This window comes from Bombina bombina, chromosome 5, assembly GCF_027579735.1.
Source record: "Bombina bombina isolate aBomBom1 chromosome 5, aBomBom1.pri, whole genome shotgun sequence".
In the NCBI taxonomy this organism is placed as follows: Eukaryota; Metazoa; Chordata; class Amphibia; order Anura; family Bombinatoridae; genus Bombina; species Bombina bombina.
In genome coordinates, this window is record NC_069503.1 from 803,938,553 (window position 1) to 803,965,556 (window position 27,004).

Sequence of the window (27,004 nt, forward strand, 5' to 3'; positions counted from 1 at the left end):
ATTAATATAATTTTAACCTCTGTGATTATCTTGTATCTAAGCCTCTACAAACTGCCCCTTTATTTCAGTTCTTTTGACAGACTTGCAGTTTTGCCAATCAGTGCCTGCTCCCAGATACCTTCACGTGCACGAGCATAGTGTTATGTATATGAAATACATGAACTAACACCCTCTAGTGGTGAAAAACTGTTAAAATGCATTCTGAAAAGAGGTGGCCTTCAAGGTCTAAGAAATTAGCATATGAACCTCCTAGGTTAAAGGGACACTGTACCCAATTTTTTTCTTTCGTGATTCAGATAGAGCATGAAATTTTAAGCAACTTTCTAATTTACTCCTATTATCAAATTTTCTTCATTCTCTTGGTATCTTTATTTGAAATGTACAAATGTAAGTTTAGATGCCGGCCATTTTTGGTGAACAACCAGGGTTGTCCTTGCTGATTGGTTGATAAATTCATCCACCAATAAAAAAGTGCTGTCCAGAGTACTGAAGCAAAAAAAAGCTTGGATGCCTTCTTTTTCAAATAAAGATAGCAAGAGAATGAAGAAAAATTGATAATAGGAGCAAATTAGAAAGTTGCTTAAAATTGCATGCTCTTTCTGAATTACAAAAGAAAAAATTTGGGTTCAGTGTCCCTTTAAGCTTTCAACTAAGAATACCAAGAGAACAAAGCAAAATTAATGATAAAAGTAAATTGGAAAATTGTTTAAAATTACATGCCCTATCTGAATCATGAAATTTTATTTTGGCCTAGACTGTCCCTTTAAAGAAACCCCTGCTTTCTACTGAGGTGATTGTGCCCTTTAAAATTACATTGATTACAACTACAAACCAATGTATGACCAAACTTAGCACTGAACACCGCTTCTCTATGGCAATGGCCCTCACCCTAATCAGACTTATATTTCTTTATTATTTTTTTATTATTTATATTATTTTACGAGTTGCCTAGTTTTTCATTAAACATTATTTCATTAAACATTTTTTCTTTAAAGCATTTTGCAACAATTTTTCGAAAGCTATACAAGCTCCATTTATACTGTCCCCCAATTTTTTCTGTATTTTTACTTATAAATTCATATTAGCTTAAGAAGGGGGCATACTCTATTACTTCATTTAACCCTCTTGGGGGACAGTGTTTGGAGAATATAGATCCATCTAGACTCAATTCTAAGGAGACATTTGTCTTCATCTCCACCTCTACCACTTAGTATTTGTCATGAACCAAGCCTCCAGACTAAAAAGAAAAGGTCTGGGAGGCATTCCGCTCGAAAGGGCTGTGCAGGGATTTGAACCTGTGGCTCTGTGGTTACTATTCCTGGTTTGCTTGCATGTTGAGCTACAGCCAGTTCTAGCAATAGCATGGAACTTAAAATATCTGATATATTACTATTTTGTTTTACTTGTAATTATACAGGTGCAAAACACAGTTGCTCTTAATTTTGGAATTACTCAGAACCAATCCTGTGCAAAACCTCCCTATTTTAGGATGGCTCTTAGACTGCATTTTGTCTTCACATTGGATCTGTTTTGTCACAAGTAAGAACCTGTTTCCTGTACTTCTGTACTTATTTGGAGAAAGACTTTACCTTTAAACCTGTTACCTGTTTACAAGTTTTTTCCCTGCCTTGTGCAAATCCTGCATTTCAGTTATTACCAGGAGAAAGACTTTCCTTTTTGAATCTGCATCTCTGCTTACTTTGTTTATTTCCACTCCTGCCGTATGTGGACTTAACATACCTGAGTAGCACATTTATATATACCCTGCAAGTTTTTGCTTAAACAAAGTCATTTGTTATTTTAATAAATCTGATATATTTTCAATCTATATGGCTTATACTGATCTTCCTTTAAAGCAACTGTTCCAGACAATGAGGCTCTCACAAGATATCCTGAGACAGAACATGACAGTATTCCTCTATCAATCCCAATAAACTTTAAAGATGTTGGATTTTTTTCATGGTACAAGGCAAAAGTGTCTTGCTACGCTAGTATCCCTGCCATAGATTATATCATCTCTATGTTCCTGAATCCTTTCTTTAAAAACTCTTTGTTTTTCCTATATAGAAAAATGGGCAGGAACAATGTAATAAATATACTACTCCTACTGAATTACAGTTAGCAAAAATTCTAATATTAAACAAATTACTATTATTAGTTGCAAATGTTTTGCTTTTCTGCATATAGGGGCAATACACGCAGTGGCCACAAGGGTAGCTTCCCTTTACTTCTTGCCTGAGCCCTAATCAATTCAAAGATGGAGACCTTACAAATTTACTTTGCTCCAGTTTATCTTTCATACTTGGTGTTTTATTGGCGGTCAACAATGGATATTCACCTACTCTTTCTTTTACTTTTTCATCTAGGGTAGGGATGTGCCAGTGCTTAGACAGTATTTCTCTGATCTTTGTCCATTGGCAATTATACGTGGTTACAAATCTAGTTAAGTTTTGAGTTGATTGGATTCCTAACTGGTAGAGTGTGTCTCTATCTTTCTTCCTAACTTTATTCAGAGACGATTGAATTATCTTTTTAGAGTACCCTCGATTAATAAAACTTTCTTGCATTAATTCCGTGTGATATTCAAATTTGGTTTTTGAGGAACAGTTTCTTTTGAGACGTAGAAACTGACTATAAGGGACACTTTTTAAGAGGACGTTTTTACCTTGTGAGCCTCAACTACAATGTACCTATGGTGATGTGGTATGCTACATTTGTGTATCTTTATTAGTTTGCCACATAAGGATAAAATAGGCTGATTTAATAGCTACTTTTCGCTACAAATAAGCATTAGTCATTTCATGTCATGTCATTATGAGACTAATACTTAATCTAAGTTACTTTATGTTAGGAGCTAAATGCCCTATTGTACATCATTTGATCACTTAGAATTTGTTGTATAGTCAAGATTTTAGTATGTAGTGATGCATCACTTAGTAATCCTATGCATATTATATTATTGTGACGTGAATAAATGTCTCTGCATTATAGCAATGTTTTGACTGCCGTTTCTTAATAAGTGTGTGGTGGGTGCAATGCTCCCTCTGGTGACTAACTGAGCAAATGTAAAGAGTGCTAAAATCCCTAATCTTGTGAATATACAAGTTATATTCTTCTTTTCTAATCTAATTGTTGATATATTCTGAAGTAGGCTGCACCACTATTTTTAGTGTTTAAAAGTACAACACTTAATAGGGATCGTGGTTCCATATTAGTGATAAAAGTACAGTTTTATCCTTAAATTTACTTATAAATACCCTCTCCCTATATCTCAATCTTTGTTATTTATAGTTTTATATATATGTGTGTGTGTGTGTGTATATATATATATATATCTATATATATCTATATATATATATATATATATATATATATATAATATCTATATATATATATCAGGTCGTGTCACAGCACTTAAACCGAGAAGTTAAGCAGTACGCCCAAGTGTGACAGGTGGGTTTTATAGACAGCGCAAAAAATAGGGGTAAGGCTAGTGAGTTCAAAGGGTCTTCCTCAACAAACCCCTAATGAGTGTCTGGGTAAAAACGATTTAGGAAGAACCCACAAGCGCCTTCAAGTGGCTAAATACCCACAAAAATGGAAACAATCTGATATAATATAAAAAAAGATATATTTATTTATTTGTGGTCTCTGCTCGCACAGCGGGAGAACGCTGAGAGGATTCGGACGGCTCCATAACCGGCCAGGAGAAAATCTATCCGACAGAACTTTTTTTTACCTTATTCACGAAACATACAAGGTAACCAACGAACAAGTGCACTTGTCTACGGACTTAAGGTACCTTCTTAAAGCTCTAAATTGGTATTAGTTGTTGATTGCTACTGACACCACTATCATAGGAACTGCAGTAACAGAAATCCATGTAACAGAAATCCATGCACCAAAATTGCAATATTAGTAAAGGAAATTAATTGTTATAGTCAAAGAGACTTTACTCACAAATCGAAATACTGCTGAAAAACTGATATCTCCGGGCTGTATTGAACCTTTTATATATGTGATATTGAGATATAACCGTATTGTGGAATTATTTGCTTATGCTTTTAGATAGAATGATATTAGTGATATAGTTTTAACCTAGGTTGGCCAACCTGAATATGCTTAAAGTGTCTAGATTTGGGCATTGAGAGAAATATAAGTTTTATAAAGAAAACCTGTTATCTTATTTTATTTAAAATACAAAAAAACTTTTTGTGTTTTCACAAATAAATATATCTTTTTTTAATATTATATCAGATTGTTTCCATTTTTGTGGGTATTTAGCCATTTGAAGACGCTTGTGGGTTCTTCCTAAATCGTTTTTACCCAGTACGCCCAAGTGTAATAACACAACGTCTTTCATTTGTAGGTCTGGGGTAGATGACAATGATGGAACTTCTGCCTAAAAGCTTCAACAGTTGCCCTTCTTACATTTAGCCCACTCCACATTTTGGAGGCTTGTGAACCCTGGCTGCAATAAGCTTTCCTCCTGGGATTCGCATGCTAGCACTCACGGCAGAAGGTGAAGTTGTAGTATTGGGGAGTTCTCTATCAACTCTGACATTCTCGTTTTTCTCATGGGCCGACTCCTTTACTCCGGTATTAGGAGTGGATCCGATCAGTGCTGCAGCGCTTGAGGGTGTGATTGGTTGGATAACAAGTCTCCCTAGACAGCTGGTGTCGCTCGGGTAAGTAAGACTCCGGTGCAGTCAGAATGCCTGTGGTCCTAGCGTAAGTAGGAGAGATCCGGGTGTCCTTGATTGCGTTACAAGGCGCTGTAGGATTCAAAGAGTAGTTCGGCGCCATCTTGGGAGATACATGGAGCAGCTAACTTTTCAAACCATTGTACAAGTAGCATGCACATTTCAAATAAATGATCTAGTAAGCCGCATAGCTTGTCCTCAAACGTGTCTACCATTATTGTTAGTTTGCCAATAATGTGCATCACCCTAAGTAATAGTCTCGCTGTCTGGAGAATAGGTATAGTTCTATTTACAGCCCTTAAGCTTCAAATTGTTGCATAGGGTGGCCGACCAACATGGGCTAGGATCGCATCTCTGGGATACTCAAACGGCTTCTCGTAGGGCAATATAGATCTATACACCTTTACTAGCTGCAGATCCAATTTAAAAAAATACAGAAATTGGTGTAATCTGTATTTGTCTACAGAGCTTTCTCTATATGCGACCAGCCGGATCGGCTCTTTGCTCCGCCCCCCTGACTTTTTAAAAAAAAAAAAAAAAAAATCTTTTTATTGAGGCAATGATTTGGCATACAAACAAGGGATTGCAGCAATATACAACATTTTTTTTTTAAATTGCTTATAGCAAGATACATCATATGGGTTACATATTAGTCGCATATGTGATAAACACTGATTGTTATCTATATGATGGAAAACAAATAACCCATACGATTGCTGCAAGAAGAAAGAAAAGAAACCGTACAGCAACATGCCAATGAAAAATGTAAACCTTCAAATCTTTTGAGACCACACTTGGGCCACAAATAAAATGGAATACAGAACAATACCTGAAGGTTGCTTCAAAAGTGAGAGACCACGGGTCTCGGTATCTAAACCTCAGGGTTTAGTTTAGTTTATGATCTGTAGCGAGGCCTTGAAACTGTCACAGTGGGTCACTTTTGGGCCCATTCCTGATATTAGTAGCTGCAAAGAAGGCAACTTAAAATAAATTTTTCTTTCTTTTTTTTTTTTTTAAGATTATAGATTCAGCTGGTAAGTAGTGTTAATCAGGCTTGCTGAGCTAAGTAGGGTAGATAAAGTCAACAGTATGGAATTATATGAGAGTAAATACTAAGGGAGTTACTAAGGTTGCGGTATACACAAGAAAAACTGAATATGTAGTTCTCCTAATTCAGGAGAACTGGGGGGGGGGGGGAGGTTGTGGGTTAAGTGAGGTGGATCTTATGCTACTGGGGCAGGGAGGATTTACCAGAGCTAGTTTACTAAAGGACGCTGAACTTCTCGGAACCACTTGTCAGCCTCTGGCTTATGGTATAGTCAGGCGATAGTAAATATAAAAGGTGATGAATCAAAATTATTTGGCGTAATAGATTGATATAGGTTTTATATTGATATGTTATCATGCCAGCATGCAGATGATCTAGAGAGTAGATGAGTCTTCTCCAGGCTTAATGTATGGTTTTAATAGGAGCGTAGTACCAAATCAACTGGAAGCAATTTCATCAAGATGAACAAGGCTCTCATGTGCATACACACAGACAGCAAACATTAATAATGGGGTTAAATCCACTAGCATCCTAGCAGCATTGCTCTTCAACCCCTGTATAATATTTATCCAAGGAGAGTCCAGGTGTAGCTTCTCTCCTGTGAATAGTACCTGCCTGCCTCACGAACCGTGCATACCGTATACAAGTATATCCCATTGCTCACATAAATATAATAGAGATAAGCTAGGTTTATAGTGTGGTATTGCATTTACCTCTGTATGAAAAGCATTACTGTCATATGACCTTTGTTAGCGTAAGGCAAAATATAAAGGCATCTATACTATGATAGAAAATTAAAATTCTCCTTTTCACTTAATTGGGACCGGTCTACTGAGTGTGGGCCCTACACCCAGCGCAGGTGAACTATGTCGGCTAGAAAATATTTGTGACTAAAGGAGAGGAGAATATGACAAATTCTAAGAGGCTTAAGCAGGAGAGAACTTAAGTACGCCCACGTGTTCTTGTAAGACATGTATTAGCCGCGTTATTATAGCTAAAAGGGAAGTTAACCTAGTAAGCTCCTCGGTTTAACACACATAACTGAGGGAAAGTTCCACTACTAAAAGAGCAACAAGGAACTGGGCTCAATTGTATATACCCAAACATTTGACAAATGAATCCCACAGTAACATACTTATGAAATTATATTATTGTCGTTATACACCAACATGAGTATAAATGTAAAAATTAGCATGGGCAGTTCAATATCCTTATTCTGCAGAATATAAGATCTAGGCAGAATAAGAGACCAGGTGTATATGTCTATAATGACTAAGCTATACCCTCTAAATAGCGTAAATAAAATTGAAAAATAAGGTACAGAGGCAACATCATGATTGCACATTTTAAACGATTATCCAAACGTGAGTAGAACTACATTGAGATGCCAGATTAGGAGCTAAACAACAGCAAAAATATAAAGCAGGTAGGCATATGTTTCATGTGCAGCCCTTACCATAAACTCTGGATGAGATATATGCATACATTTTAGAATAAACGGGTATCTAGCTGTTAGATGGTCTAAAGTGTGTAGAGAAGTAAAACACATATTATTGTTACACTTGGTTAACTTTTCGGCATACTCCTAAGCACATAATGCAATCGGAAAAGAAGACAGGATTCTGTGCTAGTAATCTTACTCGGTGTCCATCAGAGCTGACTAGAATGGCTAAAATCATGTTAATGTGATCTGGTGTGTAGGTGACATAACTTGCAAATCTCTATTGTTAAAATTACGACAGATGGCAAGAAGTATTTGACCAACTCAGAGAATAAAGTGGGATTTTAAGACGTAGTTCCAAGGGAGAGCTAGCGTAGACCATAGGGTAACTTATAGGCATGAAAAGATCCCATATGTGAACGGTGACTGTATATACATTTCAAATGTGATAGCTTTGCAGTACATTAAACATCAAGAATACAAGGTAGTCAACTTATTTTAAACTGCAAACATACAATTGTCAAACCCAAGACTCCAAAACTTAACCATAACAGGATCCCATAGATGGGCTAGTACTGTAATAAGTCCGATTTCTGCCATGCCTATCCCCTTTCATAGTAATTTATGCTCAATGTAAGAATCACTGACAGTCTTTCATGCTTTCGGTACTGTCAGATCCGGACAATCTTCTCCAGCATATGTAGCCTGATGAGCCGTGGAATAAGAGCTGGGATCATTTTGTATGAGAGCCACTCTGTGGGGGTTACTCCCTTGACCAACATCTTCCCCTTTGCACCCGTGGGCAGAGTGAAGATGGTCTGTAGCTCCGCAGGATCATCTACATAGTCTGCAAGCAGTTCCCCTGTGTAAGAAGCCTCTGTGTCAGCCCAGACAAAGCACTTATTCAGCGTATGCTGAGGCACTGACTGGGATAGTCTTCTCACCTCAGGTTTCTGTATGTCCACACACTCTCCTCAGATTCTATACTTTTATCCGGTAATCGGTCAGGTATTGTGCCTCCTGTAGTACAGTGATACCGGAACCGAACCTGCTGAGCTCCATTTTGCACTGCCAAGTGGATGGCCAGAATGTTCTGCAAGGGTCTGGGACATATCTTTGTAAAAGAAAACTAAATTTATGCTTACCTGATAAATTACTTTCTTTTACGATATGACGAGTCCACGGCCCACCCTGTTCTTTTTATGACCGTTTTTATTATTATTTATTTGTAAACTTCAGTCACCTCTGCACCTTTTTAGCCTTTCCTTTTCTCTTCCTATATCTTCGGCCGAATGACTGAGGGTGGAGGGGAAGGGAGGGGCTATATATACAGCTTTGCTGTGGTGCTCTTTGCCACTTCCTGTTAGCAGGAGGTTAATATCCCACAAGTAAGGATGAAATCGTAAAAGAAAGTAATTTATCAGGTAAGCATAAATTTAGTTTTTTTAAGAATACCAACTTTCAAAATGGAAACTGTTCTGGCTTTTATTTAACAAGGTCACTTTATGTCCACAATAGATTTACAGGCTGCTTACCTTCACATCCCTTTTTACCCAGAACAAAATCCTTTTCCAGATAAGAAAAACTCAGATAATGGTTATCAGTTTATTGTTCTTCCGTTAGGTTTAGCTACAGCTCCAAGAATATTTACCAAGGTTCTAAATACTCTTATCTGTAATCAGAACTCAGGATAATGCAGCATTTCCTTACTTGGACGATATCTTGGCACTAGCTCAATCTTGTCATTTTGCAGAATTTCACACAACACAACTGTTGTTTCTTCGAAGATATGGTTGGATGATCAATTTACCTATGAGTCCCTTGGTTCCTCAGACAAAGGTTACCTTTTTAGTTTCCAGATAGATTTCCCTAACAGAAAAGAGACAAATAAATTTGGTATCGGCTTGTCTGAACCTTCAGTGGCTGTGTGTTTGGAAGTACTGGGCCTCATGATTGCAGCTTTAGACGCAATTCCATTTGCTCGATTTCATATGAGACCTCTTCAGCTTTGTATGCTGCACCAATGGTGCAAGGATTATACTTCGATATCCCAAAAGATATTCTTTGATCCCAGCATGCACCTATCTCTGACTTAGTGGCTAAATCGCCAGTCTATTAGGAAACTTCTTTTACTCGTCCTACCTGATCTGTGATCAGCACAGATGCAAGTCTTTCAGGTTGGGGAGCTGTCAGGGAGTCCCTGACAGCACAAGGAGTTTGGAATCATCAAAGGAGAATTTACAGTTCCCTAGCCATGATAGAAGTATTTTGAATCTTCTCTTCTGCAGAAACCAATTCCTGCCTTATCACTGCGTTTCACATCCCAGGTGTAAACAACTGGAAGGCAGACTACCTCTGTAGTACATCCAGGAAAATGGTTTCTCTATCAAGATGTGTTCTATCAGAAATAGATCTTATGGACTCTCGTTTGAACAGCAAACTTCCCAGGTACCTTTTGATGTCCAGGGATCCTCAGGCATTAGTATTGGATGCTCTAGCAGTTTCCAGCATGCTTATATTATTTTCCCCCTGATCCTACTCTCCAGAGTGATTTCCAAAATAAAAATGGAACAGTCATTTGTAATCCTGATAGCCCCAGCATGGCCACACAGGCTTTGGTATGCAGGCCTGGTCTGAATGTCCAGTTGCCCGCCATGGCCTTTTCCTCTAAGGCCAGACCTTCTGTCTCAAGTTCCCTTTTTCCTTCCAGGTCTAAAGTCTCTACACTTGATGGCATGGAAATTGAATGCTTAGTTCTCAGTCATAGAGGATTCTTTAACTCTGTGATTAACACTCTGATTCAGGCCCGCAAGCCTGTTTCTAGGAAAATCTATCACAAAGTTTGGAAAACTTATATTTCATGGTGTATCAATCATGATAATTACTGGCATTCTTTGAGAATTTCTAGGATTTTTCTGTTTTTGCAGAATGGTTTAGATAAAGGTTTATCTGCCAGTTCTTTGAAAGGACAAATCTCTGTTCTTTCTGTATTTCAGATGAAAAATGCTAACCTTCCTGACATTCATTGTTTTGTTCAGGCTATAATCCGGACTAAAACATGTTTATTAAGCCTATTTCTCCTCCTTGGAGTCTTAAAGGGACAGTCAACACCAGAATTGTTGTTATTTAAAAAGAAAGATAATCTCTTTATTACCCATTCCCCAGTTTTGCATAACCAACACAGTTATAGAAATACACTTTTTACCTCTGTGATTACTCTATAAAAAAAAACCTCTGCAAACTGCCTCCTTATTTCAGTTCTTTTGACAGACTGGCATTTTAGCCAATCAGTGCTCACTCCAGGGCAACTTCACGTGCATGAGCTCAATGTTATCTATATAAAACACATGAACTAATGCCCTCTAGTGGTCAAAATGCATACATATTAGAGGCAGTCTTCAAGGTCTATGAAATTACCATATGAACCTCCTAGGTTTAGCTTTCAACTAAGAATACCAAGAGAAAAAGCAAAAATGTTGATAAAAGTAAATTGGAAAGTTGTTTAAAATTACATAACCTAGGTATTCTCTAGGGTTCCGGAGGAGGCGGAGCACAGTTGTGTGGTCAGTTGTTGCACCTGCTCTGAATTGTCTCTCCTACAAGCCATTGGTGAGGAATGGCGCCTAAACCCTGAGACCCGGGGCGGCTTGTACAAACTGAATTCTATCGATACTGGAACCCCATAGTGCCGCACCATAGCACTAAGTCTGCGAGTTGCAGCACTTGAAAAAGGACCTAACAAGCTACTGTTTCATTCATCACCTTATACCTTTCCTCCCCATAAATGTTCCATGAGGGTGCTTGGATATCACCTGGACCCCTGCAGTTTAATTACCTGAAGAGTGCGTTGAGGAACCAGGCTTCTTGGCTGCCGGGGCAACACAACTTTCGTTGGCTATTCCCTTTGCTTATCTCCTATAGAATGGTCGGCACCTGGGGAGGAGGTTAGTGGTTATTGCCGCCTTGTCAGATACTAACTTTGATCTGTTGCCTGGTTTCTTGGCGTTGATTGTCCCTCTCCTGCTGATCTCGGACCCTGCTGATCTTTGCCATCCGTGTTCTGGTGTGTGTTCCGCCCTGGCGTCTCTGTGGAATCCCCGGGAGCCATATTTTCTGGCTTGGTATACCCCCCTCCGATGCTGCGTGAGGGGTAAGGCTTGGTTCTCGCTTCCGGAGGTGCTTCTATAGTCCTGTGTCTGATCTGGGGATTGGGCTGCCCCACACAGAGTCTGCTGTAAGTTGGGTCTCGGTACCCATTGTTTGCTCTTTACACGGATCGGCCTCCCCTGGTGCTGCGTGAGGGGTAAGGCCTGGCTCTTGCTTTTTGGGGTGTTACTATAGCCCTGTGATTGATCTGGTCGGGCAGCCCCACACAAAGTCTGCTGCAAGACGGGACTCGGTACCCGTTGTTGTTTTCTCTCTACACGGATCGGTTCTCCCCCTCCCACTGGTGCTGCGTGAGGGGGAGCTGCTCTTCACTGAGGCTCTTTCACCCAAGATTACCAACTTTTATGAGAAAGACGGGAAACGTTGTGTGCTGGACTATTACATATATTGCCCTGTCCTTTTCCTTGTTGTTGTTCTCTTTTTTTTTTTTTTTTTTTTTTTTTTTTAGAGCCTCAAATGACTGTATTTGCTATCGGATCACCACTGAATTATCATACATCTTCAGATGGACTCCTTTCTCTCCCTTTCTAAGTTAAACTTCTAGATACTCCCTGATTAACTTCTCTTCTTAAGTGTAAATATCTTGGACGGTATAAGGGAAGATGGGGGAACGGAAAGAGAGGAAAAAGAAACTTCATATTACTGGGTTTTTTTTTCTCTTTTTTTTCCCCCTTTTTTTTTCCCCCTTTTTTTTTCCCCTTTTTTTTTTCCCCCTTTTTTTTTCCCCCCTGGAGCCCTAGAAATTATAGCTCAAAATGTAACAATACTATTTACTTTAGTGTACCCTTTTCCTTCTTTTTCTTTTTTGTTTCTTACAACTACTAATAATTGATACAAGGAACTCTATCAGTGGCTTAAGATTTTAGGATCCTATCTATATTCCCAGGGTGTTTTTTATACTTGAATATAAATCACTTATATTTAGTCCTACCTAATCATAAGACGTTAACTAGCCTTAACGAGTCAGATTAGTCTTTAATTTTACGCAAACTCTTAGCTAAGGTACATACAAAAATTTCTTGTCTCATTCTATACAAAAATGTGAATTAGACTTGCTTATAACTGTATATTTTGATCTGCTGTTTTACTTTTTCTTGTATTTTCGGGAGGGGAAGAGGAGGGGGAGGGAGTAAAAAGAAAAATTTCCTATGGCTATTACATTGTAAAAACCTCAATAGTCGGTATTGCTTAAGACTTGCTACACGATACCCAGGTACACAACTATCAAACTGCCACCCTGTGTTACCCATGCTGGGCTAGAGTTTAACCTAAATGTTTGTAAAATAAATCAGCAACTGATAAAGGGCCCATTTAGCTAATTCACTAATTGTTCTTACCTATATTAGTAAAAATCTACCTGGTTCTGACGGCCTGGACCCCAGAATCACTCTAAAACATTTTGGTTGGTACATATAATTGCTGAATAACTAAAAAAGGGAAAGAGGAGGGGGGGGGAGGAGAGAGAAGAAAAATCAGAAGGTTTCATTGTATTTAAATTGAGATATATACTGATTGCATTTATTATCCTTCACCCACTAAATCACACTTTTTTAGTCCTTTTTTTTCTTCACAAAACACTATAATTTTTGATTATCACCCACACCTTTCTTTTTTTTTTTTTTTCCCTCCCAACGGGGGGTTCCCCCTATAATCACTAGGAACTAGTCCCTAGTTCCCCTCCCTTTCTCTTTCCATCACTATCACATACCTGCACAGTATATGGATACAATTTTACATTCACACCATAAAAATTCACCCTCAGTCATGTCAGTCAGACAAAGGGATAAAAAGCACAAAGCCACCACTGAGTCCCCCCCCGGAGATACAGATATCTCCACGGGACTCTCCAAGTTTGCAAGAGCCTTATGACTTACAGTCCCTAGTTTTGAATATCTCTGCGGCTCTTACACCTAAATTTGAGTCTCTTAAACAAGAGATCAGGCAAGATATTGCGCAATTAACTACAGAAATTAAGCAGTTTGCTGTAAGGTTCTCTGAGATAGAACAAAGAGTATCAGATCTTGAAGATCTCACCTCAGGACAAAACGTTAAAATAGAAGCTACCACTTCTGCTCTCCTTAAACTGCACAATAAACTTGAGGACCTTGAGAATCGCGCTAGGCGAAACAATTTGACTAATTGGGGTACCTGAGGACATACAATTTGAAGACCTGAGTAAATTAATTACAGACACACTCCCCTCTCTCTTAAAGATACCTGAGACTTACCCTAAAATAATTATTGAACGAGTACATAGGATAGGCCCGGTATCTTCTCCTAAGATTAACTCAAGACCAATTATACTCAAACTTTTGAATTATCAGGATAAAATTACTCTTCTACAGGCTTACCGTAAATGTCAACCAATTTTCCTTGTGGAAACTAAAATTCTCCTATTTCAGGACTATGCAGCAGAAACAGCTGTAAAAAGAAGAGAATTAGCCCCAGCATGCACAAAATTCATACAGCACGGCCTCCGTGCAACTATTTTACATCCTGTCAGACTAGTGTTTAATAATAATTTTTCTCCAAAAATTGCTCCCCTGAATAGATGATGTTCAGGATGTTACTATTACTCTGTATGGTTGGGCCCTATCAAGTTAGGGTGACAGACAGCCTGGCTGGTCTTGTTGTCGTCTGTTCTATGTATGATCATTGTTTATTGTATTGTCCCCTTTTTCCTTTTTTTTTTTTTTTCCCTGCTTCCTATTGGTACGTCCATTGCCTTCTACAAGAAACCCATCTGAAATCCACGGAAGTTCTTAAACTTCAATCCTCCTGGGTTAAAGAGGTTTTTTTTTTCCGTCTTCTAACACAAGTCGAAAAGGTGGAGTTGCTATTCTCCTTGGTAAAAAATTTAAATATGAGATATTGCATAATGAATCAGATAAAGAGGGCAGATTTATCATATTGAAAATTAAGATTGCTAACGTACTATATACATTATGTAATATATATGCTCCCAATGTTTTTGATTTACAATTTTGGGACACGCTACAGGCAAGGCTCATGACATGTGTAGAAGGTTTTCTAATAATGGGGGGCGATTTTAATATGGCCCCTCAGTTTCCTATTGACAGATTGAGACAAAATGTTGGTTTTAAAAAGACCAAAAGAGACCATCTTGAGTCAAGGCTTTTCTCTAGGATTTTCTCTAATCTAAGAGTGAAAGATATATGGAGGTTACAAAATCTGGATTCTCTTGATTATACAGGGAGTGCAGAATTATTAGGCAAGTTGTATTTTTGAGGATTAATTTTATTATTGAACAACAACCATGTTCTCAATGAACCCAAAAAACTCATTAATATCAAAGCTGAATAGTTTTGGAAGTAGTTTTTAGTTTGTTTTTAGTTATAGCTATTTTAGGGGGATATCTGTGTGTGCAGGTGACAATTACTGTGCATAATTATTAGGCAACTTAACAAAAAACAAATATATACCCATTTTAATTATTTATTTTTACCAGTGAAACCAATATAACATCTCAACATTCACAAATATACATTTCTGACATTCAAAAACAAAACAAAAACAAATCAGTGACCAATATAGCCACCTTTCTTTGCAAGGACACTCAAAAGCCTGCCATCCATGGATTCTGTCAGTGTTTTGATCTGTTCACCATCAACATTGCGTGCAGCAGCAACCACAGCCTCCCAGACACTGTTCAGAGAGGTGTACTGTTTTCCCTCCTTGTAAATCTCACATTTGATGATGGACCACAGATTCTCAATGGGGTTCAGATCAGGTGAACAAGGAGGCCATGTCATTAGATTTTCTTCTTTTATACCCTTTCTTGCCAGCCACGCTGTGGAGTACTTGGACGCGTGTGATGGAGCATTGTCCTGCATGAAAATCATGTTTTTCTTGAAGGATGCAGACTTCTTCCTGTGCCACTGCTTGAAGAAGGTGTCTTCCAGAAACTGGCAGTAGGACTGGGAGTTGAGCTTGACTCCATCCTCAACCCGAAAAGGCCCCACAAGCTCATCTTTGATGATACCAGCCCAAACCAGTACTCCACCTCCACCTTGCTGGCGTCTGAGTCGGACTGGAGCTCTCTGCCCTTTACCAATCCAGCCACGGGCCCATCCATCTGGCCCATCAAGACTCACTCTCATTTCATCAGTCCATAAAACCTTAGAAAAATTAGTCTTGAGATATTTCTTGGCCCAGTCTTGACGTTTCAGCTTGTGTGTCTTGTTCAGTGGTGGTCGTCTTTCAGCCTTTCTTACCTTGGCCATGTCTCTGAGTATTGCACACCTTGTGCTTTTGGGCACTCCAGTGATGTTGCAGCTCTGAAATATGGCCAAACTGGTGGCAAGTGGCATCTTGGCAGCTGCACGCTTGACTTTTCTCAGTTCATGGGCAGTTATTTTGCTCCTTGGTTTTTCCACACGCTTCTTGCGACCCTGTTGACTATTTTGAATGAAACGCTTGATTGTTCGATGATCACGCTTCAGAAGCTTTGCAATTTTAAGAGTGCTGCATCCCTCTGCAAGATATCTCACTATTTTTTACTTTTCTGAGCCTGTCAAGTCCTTCTTTTGACCCATTTTGCCAAAGGAAAGGAAGTTGCCTAATAATTATGCACACCTGATATAGGGTGTTGATGTCATTAGACCACACCCCTTCTCATTACAGAGATGCACATCACCTAATATGCTTAATTGGTAGTAGGCTTTAGAGCCTATACAGCTTGGAGTCAGACAACATGCATAAAGAGGATGATGTGGTCAAAATACTCATTTGCCTAATAATTCTGCACTCCCTGTACATGCCTGTCAAAGGCACACAAGTCCCTTTCATGGATTCACTTATTTCTGATTGATGAAAGACTCTGTAGATTCAAAATCTTGGCTCAAATTTTACCTATTACGGTTTCTGACCACGCCCCTATCTGTATTGAATTTCAGTCTACCACTCCTTTACCCACAAATAATCGTTTTTTTTCCCCAAAAAATTTTTACTCTCTGATCCTAAATTTAAAAACGGGCTCGAAGTTAAGTTTGCAGAATTCTCGTTATTCAATGCTGAATTTAAAAATCGTCCTATCTTATTTTGGGAAACCACAAAAGCGGTATTAAGGGGGGAAATCTTAGCATTTAACATAGCACGGACAAAAAAAATTAAACAGCGCGAGAATGAGTCAGTACGCGCAGTTACCAATGCATATAACTCATATCTAATTGAAAAGACGCCGCAGAAATGGACCAAATATATTTCTGCCTTAGAGGTCAGAGATTCGTTATTACTATACAAATCAACTCAAAATGATATTCGCTTTTCATCAAAACTTCATAGATACGGGAACAAGACAGGGAAACTTCTAGCAAAACTTGTTAAACAGGATACAGGTTCTCAATTGATAGACTCTTTTACAAGTAGAAGACCAAACGCTTAGATCACCGAAGGAAGTCGTTCAAACTTTCTTTAATTATTATACGGATCTTTGCTCGGCTAAATCTTCTAATTTCAAGGAGCGCGACAATTTTTGGAGAAAAATCTCTCATCCTACTCTCCCATCCGCTTCACTTAAAGATCTTGAGGCACCCATTACTGAATTTGAAGTGGTTAATGCAATTAAAAAATTGACCTATAATAAAGCACCTGGCCCGGATGCACTCTCATTAGTTGAAACTTTTGATTTACAAAGCTTATTTGGAGGTAGGTCAGCCTCCGCCACAAAGAATTGCAGCTCATTCTACTAGATCGGTTGCCACATCTTGGGCTTTCAAGAATGAAGCTTCAGTTGATCAAATTTGCAAAGCGGCCACTTGGTCTTCTCTAGATAACTTTACTAAATGTTTATGGTTTTTGCTTCGTCAGAAGCAGCCTTTGGTAAAAAGGTCCTTCAGGCAGTTGTCTCAGTTTGATAATTGTGCCTATATTTTGAGTTTGTCATAAAAGGCATTTATTTTGGGTTCTGGATCAAATTTGCAAAGCGGCCACTTGGTCTTCTCTAGATAACTTTACTAAATTTTTATGGTTTTTGCTTCGTCAGAAGCAGCCTTTGGTAAAAAGGTCCTTCAGGCAGTTGTCTCAGTTTGATAATTGTGCCTATATTTTGAGTTTGTCATAAAAGGCATTTATTTTGGGTTTTGGAACAAATTTGCAAAGCGGCCACTTGGTCTTCTCTACATACCTTTACTAAATCTTACCATTTTTATGTTTTTTGCTTCGTCAGAAGCAGTCTTTGGTAAAAAGGTCCTTCAGGCAGTTGTCTCAGTTTGATAATTTTGCCTATATTTTGAGTTTGTCAAAAAAGGCATTAATTTTGGGTTTTGGATTTAATTTTTCAGCGAAAATAAAGCTGTTTTTATTTTAATCCCTCCCTTTTATTGTTACTCATGGACTTCCACAGCTTAGGTATTGTATCCCATATTTAAAAGGTCATGGACTTTTTCTTTCATGTTGGCGAGAATCCACGAGCCCCCACCCGTTGGGGGTTGATTTTTGTTTAAGCTCTTCTTTTTTCCCTACTCCTAATTTTGGTTTTTACTCCTTCTTCTAAACACCTAATTACTTGGCTATACATTAAACTAAGGTGTGAGAGAGGTTGGCTCCTCCTGGTAGGAATCTACATCCCATACATGAGGTTGTGGACTCTCGCCACCATGAAATAAATGAATTTATCAGGTAAGATTTTAAATAGTTTTTTTCAATAATTACCCTGCAGCTCTGTGTTTAACCCTACAAAGGGGCTTAATGGTGAGTTCCTGTGAGCTCATTGGAGAGGAACTGGTAGATTCAGTATCTATTTTAAGGAGTATCTGTCAAGTATTAAGAGTGGTTTCGATTTTCTTAGTTGTTGTTACTGTTGTATGTATAAGTGGATAATGTCACGAAATATGTAGCAGGGTTGTTACTATTTTCTTGGTATTGAACTGTCTAGAAAAATCTTGTTGTAGTGGCACCAATTCCCCAACCCAAAAGATGAATATTCTTGTAAGAGAGAACACAATAATTGATAACATTGCAGCTTCTGGTTATGTGGGAGTTAAAAAAGAAAAAAATCATGTTTCTATAATGTTTTATATTTCATTAATGATATGTGGGGCACTTTGACTTTTCCACATTAGTTAGTTTGTTTTTTTCTCTCTTGTGAATGCTTTTAAAAACTTTTTGTTTTCTGTAGTTGTGGTAAGCTGTGTTGAAATAGCTAACTAGTGAATCATAAGTGTCTGTGATATTCCGGTAATGAATACATTTTGTGTTTGTGCTCACAAAGCCTTCATATTGCAAGGGCAACTTAAGTTTAATCAAGAGAGAAAAATACTGTATTACTCCAGTAATTCCTCATTAAAACAACAATGTGAAGTTATTTAGTTATTAAAATTATGGTTTTATAAATTGGTAAGTAACTTCAGCTATAATAATAATAAAAAATATTGCAACCAGTACAGTTCCTATAGATTGTGATCATTTGATATGTGTATATTAAAAGGACAATATGTGTTGTGTATGTATTTACCCCTGCATTCCTTTTTCAGGGCTAGCCCATGCCAAAATGAGTGTGTAAATTTCTAATACAGAGTCCACAAATTAATTCATTACTGTTGGGAATACAACACCTGGCCACCAGGAGGAGGCAAAGAGACCCCAGCCAAAGCTATAAGTATCCCTTCCACTTCCCCTACTCCCCCAGTCATTCTTTGCCTAGTAAATTAGTAGTGCATGCTTTGAAATTCTATTTTCATTCAACCAAAGATTTTAGACAGTCTTTTTGCTTGTTTGTTTTGTATAAGGTAAGCGCAAGGGTCAGAAGGCCACTGCGACTACTCCTTTCTGTGTGGCTGAGGAGTGTCATTCGTCTGGCTCACGAGGAAGCTGGTCAACAGCCTCATGAGAGGATTACGGATTATTCTAACCATTCAGAGCTCGCTTCCATTGAGCTGTTAAAAATGGAGCTGTAAGCTACCGAAGCCGCCGACAGCTAAAAGTAATTTACTGCTTCATTTTAGTACCAGGTTTCCTTTGAAAAGGTTACCGCTTTGCGAGCGGTCACTTTTTTCACGTAGGTGTAAGTTAGCGTTGTGTTAACGCTTCCATCCGATGCATAATTTCTAAAACAATAGGTTACTATGGTAACCCGACCATACACTACACTCGATCGCATATACGGCGCCACATACAATTGCGGCAATGTATATTTTACCCGTCGCTCACTGTGAAAATAAAATCAAACACCTAACGTATGCGTAATATCTACCTCGCAACCCCCACCGCAATAACTAATGTATTAACCCCCATCCACAATGCCCCCACAGCGCAAACTTTCTATTAAATCTATTAAACCCCAATCCGTAATGCCCCCACATCGCAATCTAGCTATTTAAACTATTAACCCCTAATCTGCCATCCCCACAACGCAATCTAGCTATTTAAACTATTAACCCCTAATCCGCCAATAACCCACATTGCAATTAGCCTAATAAATCTATTAATCCAATAAACCGCCAAAATAACCAACATCACCATTGACTTATCACTAAGCCCCCTAACCTAACACCCCCTAAATTAACCCCATTACATAAATTAAAATATTCCTAAATTACAATTAAAATAAAAAACCTAAGTTTAAATTAAGATAAAATTATAGAAAATAAAAAGGTCTAACATTACATAAAATAATAAACAAGATTATCAAAAATAAAAAAAAAATTAAACCTAATCCCTATGAAAATAAAAAAGCCCCCCTAAAATAAAAACACCCCCTAATCTAATACTAAACTACCAATAGCCCTTAAAATGGCCTTTTGTAGGGCATTTCCTTAAATTAAACAGCTCTTTTCCTTAAAAAAAAAATACTAAGTCCCCCCTCTAACTGTAAACCCCCCCCCCCCCACCAACCCCCCCCCCCCCTAACAAAACAAACACTTAAAGGGGCTTTTGTATGGCCATTGCCATTAAAAAGGCATTCAGCTCTTTTAACATTTCCCAGAAATCCCTAATCTAAATTTTTTTTTTATTTTTTTTTAAATCCCAAACTCTAACCCCCAGATAGGTACTCATGGTTCCTGAAGTACGGCGGTGAAGTCTTCTTCCAACCTCTTCTATCTTCATCCTGGACCGCGGAACCATGGAGCGTGGAGGATTCTCTTCGATCATCGCCGTACAACGAATAGTGAATTTAATGTATGCTATTAAATATGTCGTCCTTGCATACCTATTGGCTGATTTGATTTTTTATCCCTCGGCTAAGAATGACTGTGGGAGTAGGTAAAGTGGGAGGGATACTTAAAGCTTTGGCTGGGGTCTCTTTGCCTCCTCCTGGTGGCCCGGTGTTGTATTCTCAACAGTAATGAATTCATTTGTGGACTCTCCCTGCCAGGAAAGAAAATAATTTATCAGGTAAGCATAAATTTTAGTTTTTTTTTTTTTTAAAAATGATAAATACCACTTTAAACTGGGCTCTGTGGCTGCCCAACTGCCACAACAATGTATTTTCTTATTTGCCTGCTCAATTGAGTTAAGCTGTGTGTGCAGCTGAGATGCTTTTGATCCAGAGCATTTTTTATATGTACCTAGTAAGCCCTTTCCATAAGGGGACTCAGCAGACTCTTGAGAATTTGCAGGCATTATGACTTCTAATTTTATGTTTAGTATGATGCTTGAAATGTCTTGCTTTTGCATGCTTAAGACGACAAGGGTGGTAAAGCAAAACTTGAAACCTTTTCTCCAACATAGGTGTGTCCGGTCCACGGCGTCATCCTTACTTGTGGGATATTCTCTTCCCCAACAGGAAATGGCAAAGAGCCCAGCAAAGCTGGTCACATGATCCCTCCTAGGCTCCGCCTACCCCAGTCATTCTCTTTGCCGTTGTACAGGCAACATCTCCACGGAGATGGCTTAGAGTTTTTTAGTGTTTAACTGTAGTTTTTATTATTCAAGGGAACGTTCAGACCAATCTTAGATCTCAAGATCTTAAACAAGTTTCTCAAGGTTCCATCGTTCAAGATGGAAACCATTCGAACTATTCTTCCTTCCATCCAGGAAGGTCAATTCATGACCACGGTGGATTTAAAGGATGCGTATCTACATATTCCTATCCACAAGGAACATCATCGGTTCCTAAGGTTCGCATTCCTGGACAAACATTACCAGTTCGTGGCGCTTCCTTTCGGATTAGCCACTGCTCCAAGGATTTTCACAAAGGTACTAGGGTCCCTTCTAGCGGTGCTAAGACCAAGGGGCATTGCAGTAGTACCTTACCTGGACGACATTCTGATTCAAGCGTCGTCCCTTCCTCAAGCAAAGGCTCACACGGACATCGTCCTGGCCTTTCTCAGATCTCACGGCTGGAAAGTGAACGTGGAAAAGAGTTCTCTATCCCCGTCAACAAGGGTTCCCTTCTTGGGAACAATTATAGACTCCTTAGAAATGAGGATCTTTCTAACAGAGGCCAGAAAAACAAAACTTCTAGACTCTTGTCGGATACTTCATTCCGTTCCTCTTCCTTCCATAGCTCAGTGCATGGAAGTGATCGGGTTGATGGTAGCGGCAATGGACATAGTTCCTTTTGCGCGCATTCATCTAAGACCATTACAACTGTGCATGCTCAGTCAGTGGAATGGGGACTATACAGACTTGTCTCCGAAGATACAAGTAAATCAGAGGACCAGAGACTCACTCCGTTGGTGGCTGTCCCTGGACAATCTGTCACAAGGGATGACGTTCCGCAGACCAGAGTGGGTCATTGTCACGACCGACGCCAGTCTGATGGGCTGGGGCGCGGTCTGGGGATCCCTGAAAGCTCAGGGTCTTTGGTCTCGGGAAGAATCTCTTCTACCGATAAATATTCTGGAGCTGAGAGCGATATTCAATGCTCTCAAGGCTTGGCCTCAGCTAGCGAGGACCAAGTTCATACGGTTTCAATCAGACAACATGACGACTGTTGCGTACATCAACCATCAGGGGGGAACAAGGAGTTCCCTAGCGATGGAAGAAGTGACCAAAATCATTCTATGGGCGGAGTCTCACTCCTGCCACCTGTCTGCTATCCACATCCCAGGAGTGGAAAATTGGGAAGCGGATTTTCTGAGTCGTCAGACATTGCATCCGGGGGAGTGGGAACTCCATCCGGAAATCTTTGCCCAAGTCACCCAGCGGTGGGGCATTCCAGACATGGATCTAATGGCCTCTCGTCAGAACTGCAAAGTTCCTTGCTACGGGTCCAGATCCAGGGATCCCAAGGCGGCTCTAGTGGATGCACTAGTAGCACCTTGGACCTTCAAACTAGCTTATGTGTTCCCGCCGTTTCCTCTCATCCCCAGGCTGGTAGCCAGGATCAATCAGGAGAGGGCGTCGGTGATCTTGATAGCTCCTGCGTGGCCACGCAGGACTTGGTATGCAGATCTGGTGAATATGTCATCGGCTCCACCTTGGAAGCTACCTTTGAGACGAGACCTTCTTGTTCAGGGTCCGTTCGAACATCCGAATCTGGTTTCACTCCAGCTGACTGCTTGGAGATTGAACGCTTGATTCTATCGAAGCGAGGATTCTCAGATTCTGTTATTGATACTCTTGTTCAGGCCAGAAAGCCTGTAACTAGAAAGATTTACCACAAGATTTGGAAAAAATATATCTGTTGGTGTGAATCTAAGGGATTCCCTTGGGACAAGGTTAAGATTCCTAAGATTTTATCCTTCCTTCAAGACGGATTAGAAAAAGGATTATCTGCAAGTTCCCTGAAGGGACAGATTTCTGCCTTGTCTGTGTTACTTCACAAAAAGCTGGCAGCTGTGCCAGATGTTCAAGCTTTTGTTCAGGCTCTGGTTAGAATTAAGCCTGTTTACAAACCTTTGACTCCTCCTTGGAGTCTCAATTTAGTTCTTTCAGTTCTTCAGGGGGTTCCGTTTGAACCCTTACATTCCGTTGATATTAAGTTATTATCTTGGAAAGTTTTGTTTTTAGTTGCAATTTCTTCTGCTAGAAGAGTTTCAGAATTATCTGCTCTGCAGTGTTCTCCTCCTTATCTGGTGTTCCATGCAGATAAGGTGGTTTTACGTACTAAACCTGGTTTTCTTCCAAAAGTTGTTTCTAACAAAAACATTAACCAGGAGATTATCGTACCTTCTCTGTGTCCGAAACCAGTTTCAAAGAAGGAACGTTTGTTGCACAATTTGGATGTTGTTCGCGCTCTAAAATTCTATTTAGATGCTACAAAGGATTTTAGACAAACATCTTCCTTGTTTGTTGTTTACTCCGGTAAAAGGAGAGGTCAAAAAGCAACTTCTACCTCTCTCTCCTTTTGGATTAAAAGCATCATCAGATTGGCTTACGAGACTGCAGGACGGCAGCCTCCCGAAAGAATCACAGCTCATTCCACCAGGGCTGTGGCTTCCACATGGGCCTTCAAGAACGAGGCTTCTGTTGATCAGATATGTAGGGCAGCGACTTGGTCTTCACTGCACACTTTTACCAAATTTTACAAGTTTGATACTTTTGCTTCTTCTGAGGCTATTTTTGGGAGAAAGGTTTTGCAAGCCGTGGTGCCTTCCATTTAGGTGACCTGATTTGCTCCCTCCCTTCATCCGTGTCCTAAAGCTTTGGTATTGGTTCCCACAAGTAAGGATGACGCCGTGGACCGGACACACCTATGTTGGAGAAAACAGAATTTATGTTTACCTGATAAATTACTTTCTCCAACGGTGTGTCCGGTCCACGGCCCGCCCTGGTTTTTTTAATCAGGTCTGATATTTTGTTTTCTTTAACTACAGTCACCACGGTACCATATGGTTTCTCCTATGCAAATATTCCTCCTTAACGTCGGTCGAATGACTGGGGTAGGCGGAGCCTAGGAGGGATCATGTGACCAGCTTTGCTGGGCTCTTTGCCATTTCCTGTTGGGGAAGAGAATATCCCACAAGTAAGGATGACGCCGTGGACCGGACACACCGTTGGAGAAAGTAATTTATCAGGTAAACATAAATTCTGTTTTTTCTTTTTGATGTAAAACATGCTTCTCCTAGACCAATTAGTCTATCCGGATTCTTGCAAAGTTGTTCTAAAGGGACACTCCCATGCTTTGCTTCTCAGACTGGCTTTAGTGAGTGATAGATAGAAAATGCTAAATGAGATGGTGTCCAAAAAAAACCCTCTGCTCTAGGGGAAACAGAATATCCAACATTGAAGGATTATAAACCACACTTGCAAGTCCAGAATAGTGGTTCAGACAAATTTACAAAGCCAGTTCTTGAATGATGGTAACTCCAGATTTTTTTTTCCATTTAAAAGGACATGTCTGCTTTGTTAAGGAAATATAATGTTCCTCTGCTAGAAGCAAACTAATGACAATTAGATTTTGGAATAGGTGGTTTTTATGGGTTGTTGGGTGGAGCTATTGATTTAACACTTTTTTTTTTTTTTTTTTTTTTTTTTAATTATATGTATATATTTGAACTTTTTATACTGTTCACCTGCAACTCATAATAAGTCAAATCATTTTATTTTAACTGTCATGCTAAGTGTTTTAACTATTTTTTGTTTATTTCAGTTGACCACAGCCGTGTAAAGCTTCAAAATGTGGAAAATGATTATATCAATGCCAGTCTTGTGGTTGTCGAAGAAGCTCAAAGAAATTACATTTTAACCCAAGTAAGCAGTTATGAGAGGGTTTTTAACTAGAGTAGCAAATGATCATTTTTAATTGTAGTTAAATGCGATGGTGAAATTTATCCACCTTGTATAACCTTTAATGGAATATGTGGGTATTGTAGTTAATAGTTTGCATATAAAATACTTTGCATTCATACTGTATTGCTGTATCATATGTTTTGCTGTTCACCCCCACCCCTATTTTTTGTTCTACAATACCCGTTTAGAGTATGTAGTCATTACAGGGTAAAGTGTATGCATCATCATTCTGCTAGCAATCTGTGTTTTGTTAAAGCTGTAAAGTGAAAAATAAAATTACAGTGAATTGCTAGGACCAAGAAATTTTAAAATTTGTGTAGAATTGGAAATGAACTTAGAAGATATTAGGAGATAAGCCTGTCTAGAGGGCAGTCTATTTTTAAAAAATTAGAAACCCCAAACTAATGTTACACAAAATAAAAAATGTAAAATTACACAAAAAAATAAAGCTATCCAAAATAAAAAAATTTAAACCTAAAATAATTCCACTATAAAAATAAATAAACCACACCCCCCAAAATAAAAACTCATTCTAATCTATCAAACTACCAATAGCCCTCTATTACTGACCTTTAAAAGGGCAATCAGCTCTTTTACAGCCCAAAAAACCCTAATCTCAAAAAAAAAAAAAAAAAAAAAGCCCTAGACTAAGCCCCAAATAGGTACTCACCGTTCCTGAAGTCCGGCGGTGAAGGTCTTCTTCCAGGAAGCTCCATTATCTTCTATCTTCATCCAGAACGAAGGTGGTGCGGTGCGGACTAGTCTTCTCCGGAGCGGTGGTCCTCAGCGGCGTGGTGGCTCTTATTCATCCTATCTCTGTCGTACACTAAAAATTTAATGGAAGGTACTGCATTTGGGGTACCTTGCATTCCTATTGGTTGAAATTTTGAAATAAGCCAATAGGATTAGAGCTACTGAAATCCTATTGGCTGTTCAAATCAGCCAATAAGATTTCAGTAGCTCTCATCCTATTGGCTGACTTCAAAATTTCAGCCAATAGGAGTGCAATGTACACCATTTTTAAATGGTTACTTTGCAATCAATCCTCAGTATGTGGCGGGGATCGTACGAAGAGGATCTCCAAGCTGGATGGCTCCACGGTCGCCTGTCTTGTTCGCTCCGTATCGCCTTGATACTGGATAAAGCTAGAAGAAGTCCCCGCACTGGAAGAAGATGTTGCCGCCTCAAAGAAGACTTAACCGGCTGGAAGAAGACCTTCTCTGCCTGACTTCAGGAACTGTGAGTACCTATTTGGGGGTTAGAATTGTTTTTGGTTTTTTTTTGGCTGGCTTTTTTTTTTTTAGATTAGTTTTTTTTTGTTGGGCCGTAAAAGAGCGGATTGCCCTTTTAAGGGCAATGCCCATACTAATGCCTAATACTAGGGAATATATCCCATAAGTAATGGATGACCCGTGGACTGAATACACTACAAGAGAAATAAATTTATCAGGTAAGCATAAATTATGTTTTTTTTATTTTGGGGGGTTTGGTGGGTGGATTGTTTTACTGTTAGGGGGGGGACTTAATATTTTTCACATGTAAAAGAGCTGTTTAACTTAGGGCAATGCCCTACAAAAGGCCCTTTTAAGGAATATTGGTAGTCTTAAAAGTTTAGGGTGTGTTTTTTTATTTGGGTGGGGGTTTATTTTAATAGGGCTTATGTTTAATTTTTTAATTTTTGATAATTTTGGCTTATTTTTTCTGTAATGTTTTTTTAATTTAATATTAGTGTTTTTTTTTTAAGTAATGTTAGGTATTTTAATTTAATTATAGCTTTGTATTTAAAATAATTTGGTTTTAATTTAGGGGGCTTAGTAATAAATTAGGTATTTGGGTTGTGGGGGGTTGGTGTTTAGGAGTGAATAGCTTAATTAGGTTTATTTCAATGGGGTTTGGTGGTTTAGGGGTTAATTAGGTTTATTGCGATGTGGGAGGTTGACGGTTTAGGGGTTATTTTAATTATGTTATTTGTGTGGTTTAATTTGCAGATTAGGGGTTAATTTTATT

At 38.9% G+C, this 27,004-nt stretch overlaps 1 protein-coding gene across 1 annotated transcript in view; it reads left to right on the top strand.

Annotated features, from left to right (window-relative positions):
* Positions 1-27,004, top strand: part of PTPN2 (protein tyrosine phosphatase non-receptor type 2) — a 426,691-nt gene that overhangs the window by 98,959 nt on the left and 300,728 nt on the right. Inside the window, exon 3 of the mRNA XM_053714893.1 lies at positions 24,858-24,958. Within this exon, the coding sequence (XP_053570868.1) occupies positions 24,858-24,958 (101 nt within the window). The remainder of the gene's footprint in view (positions 1-24,857; positions 24,959-27,004) is intronic.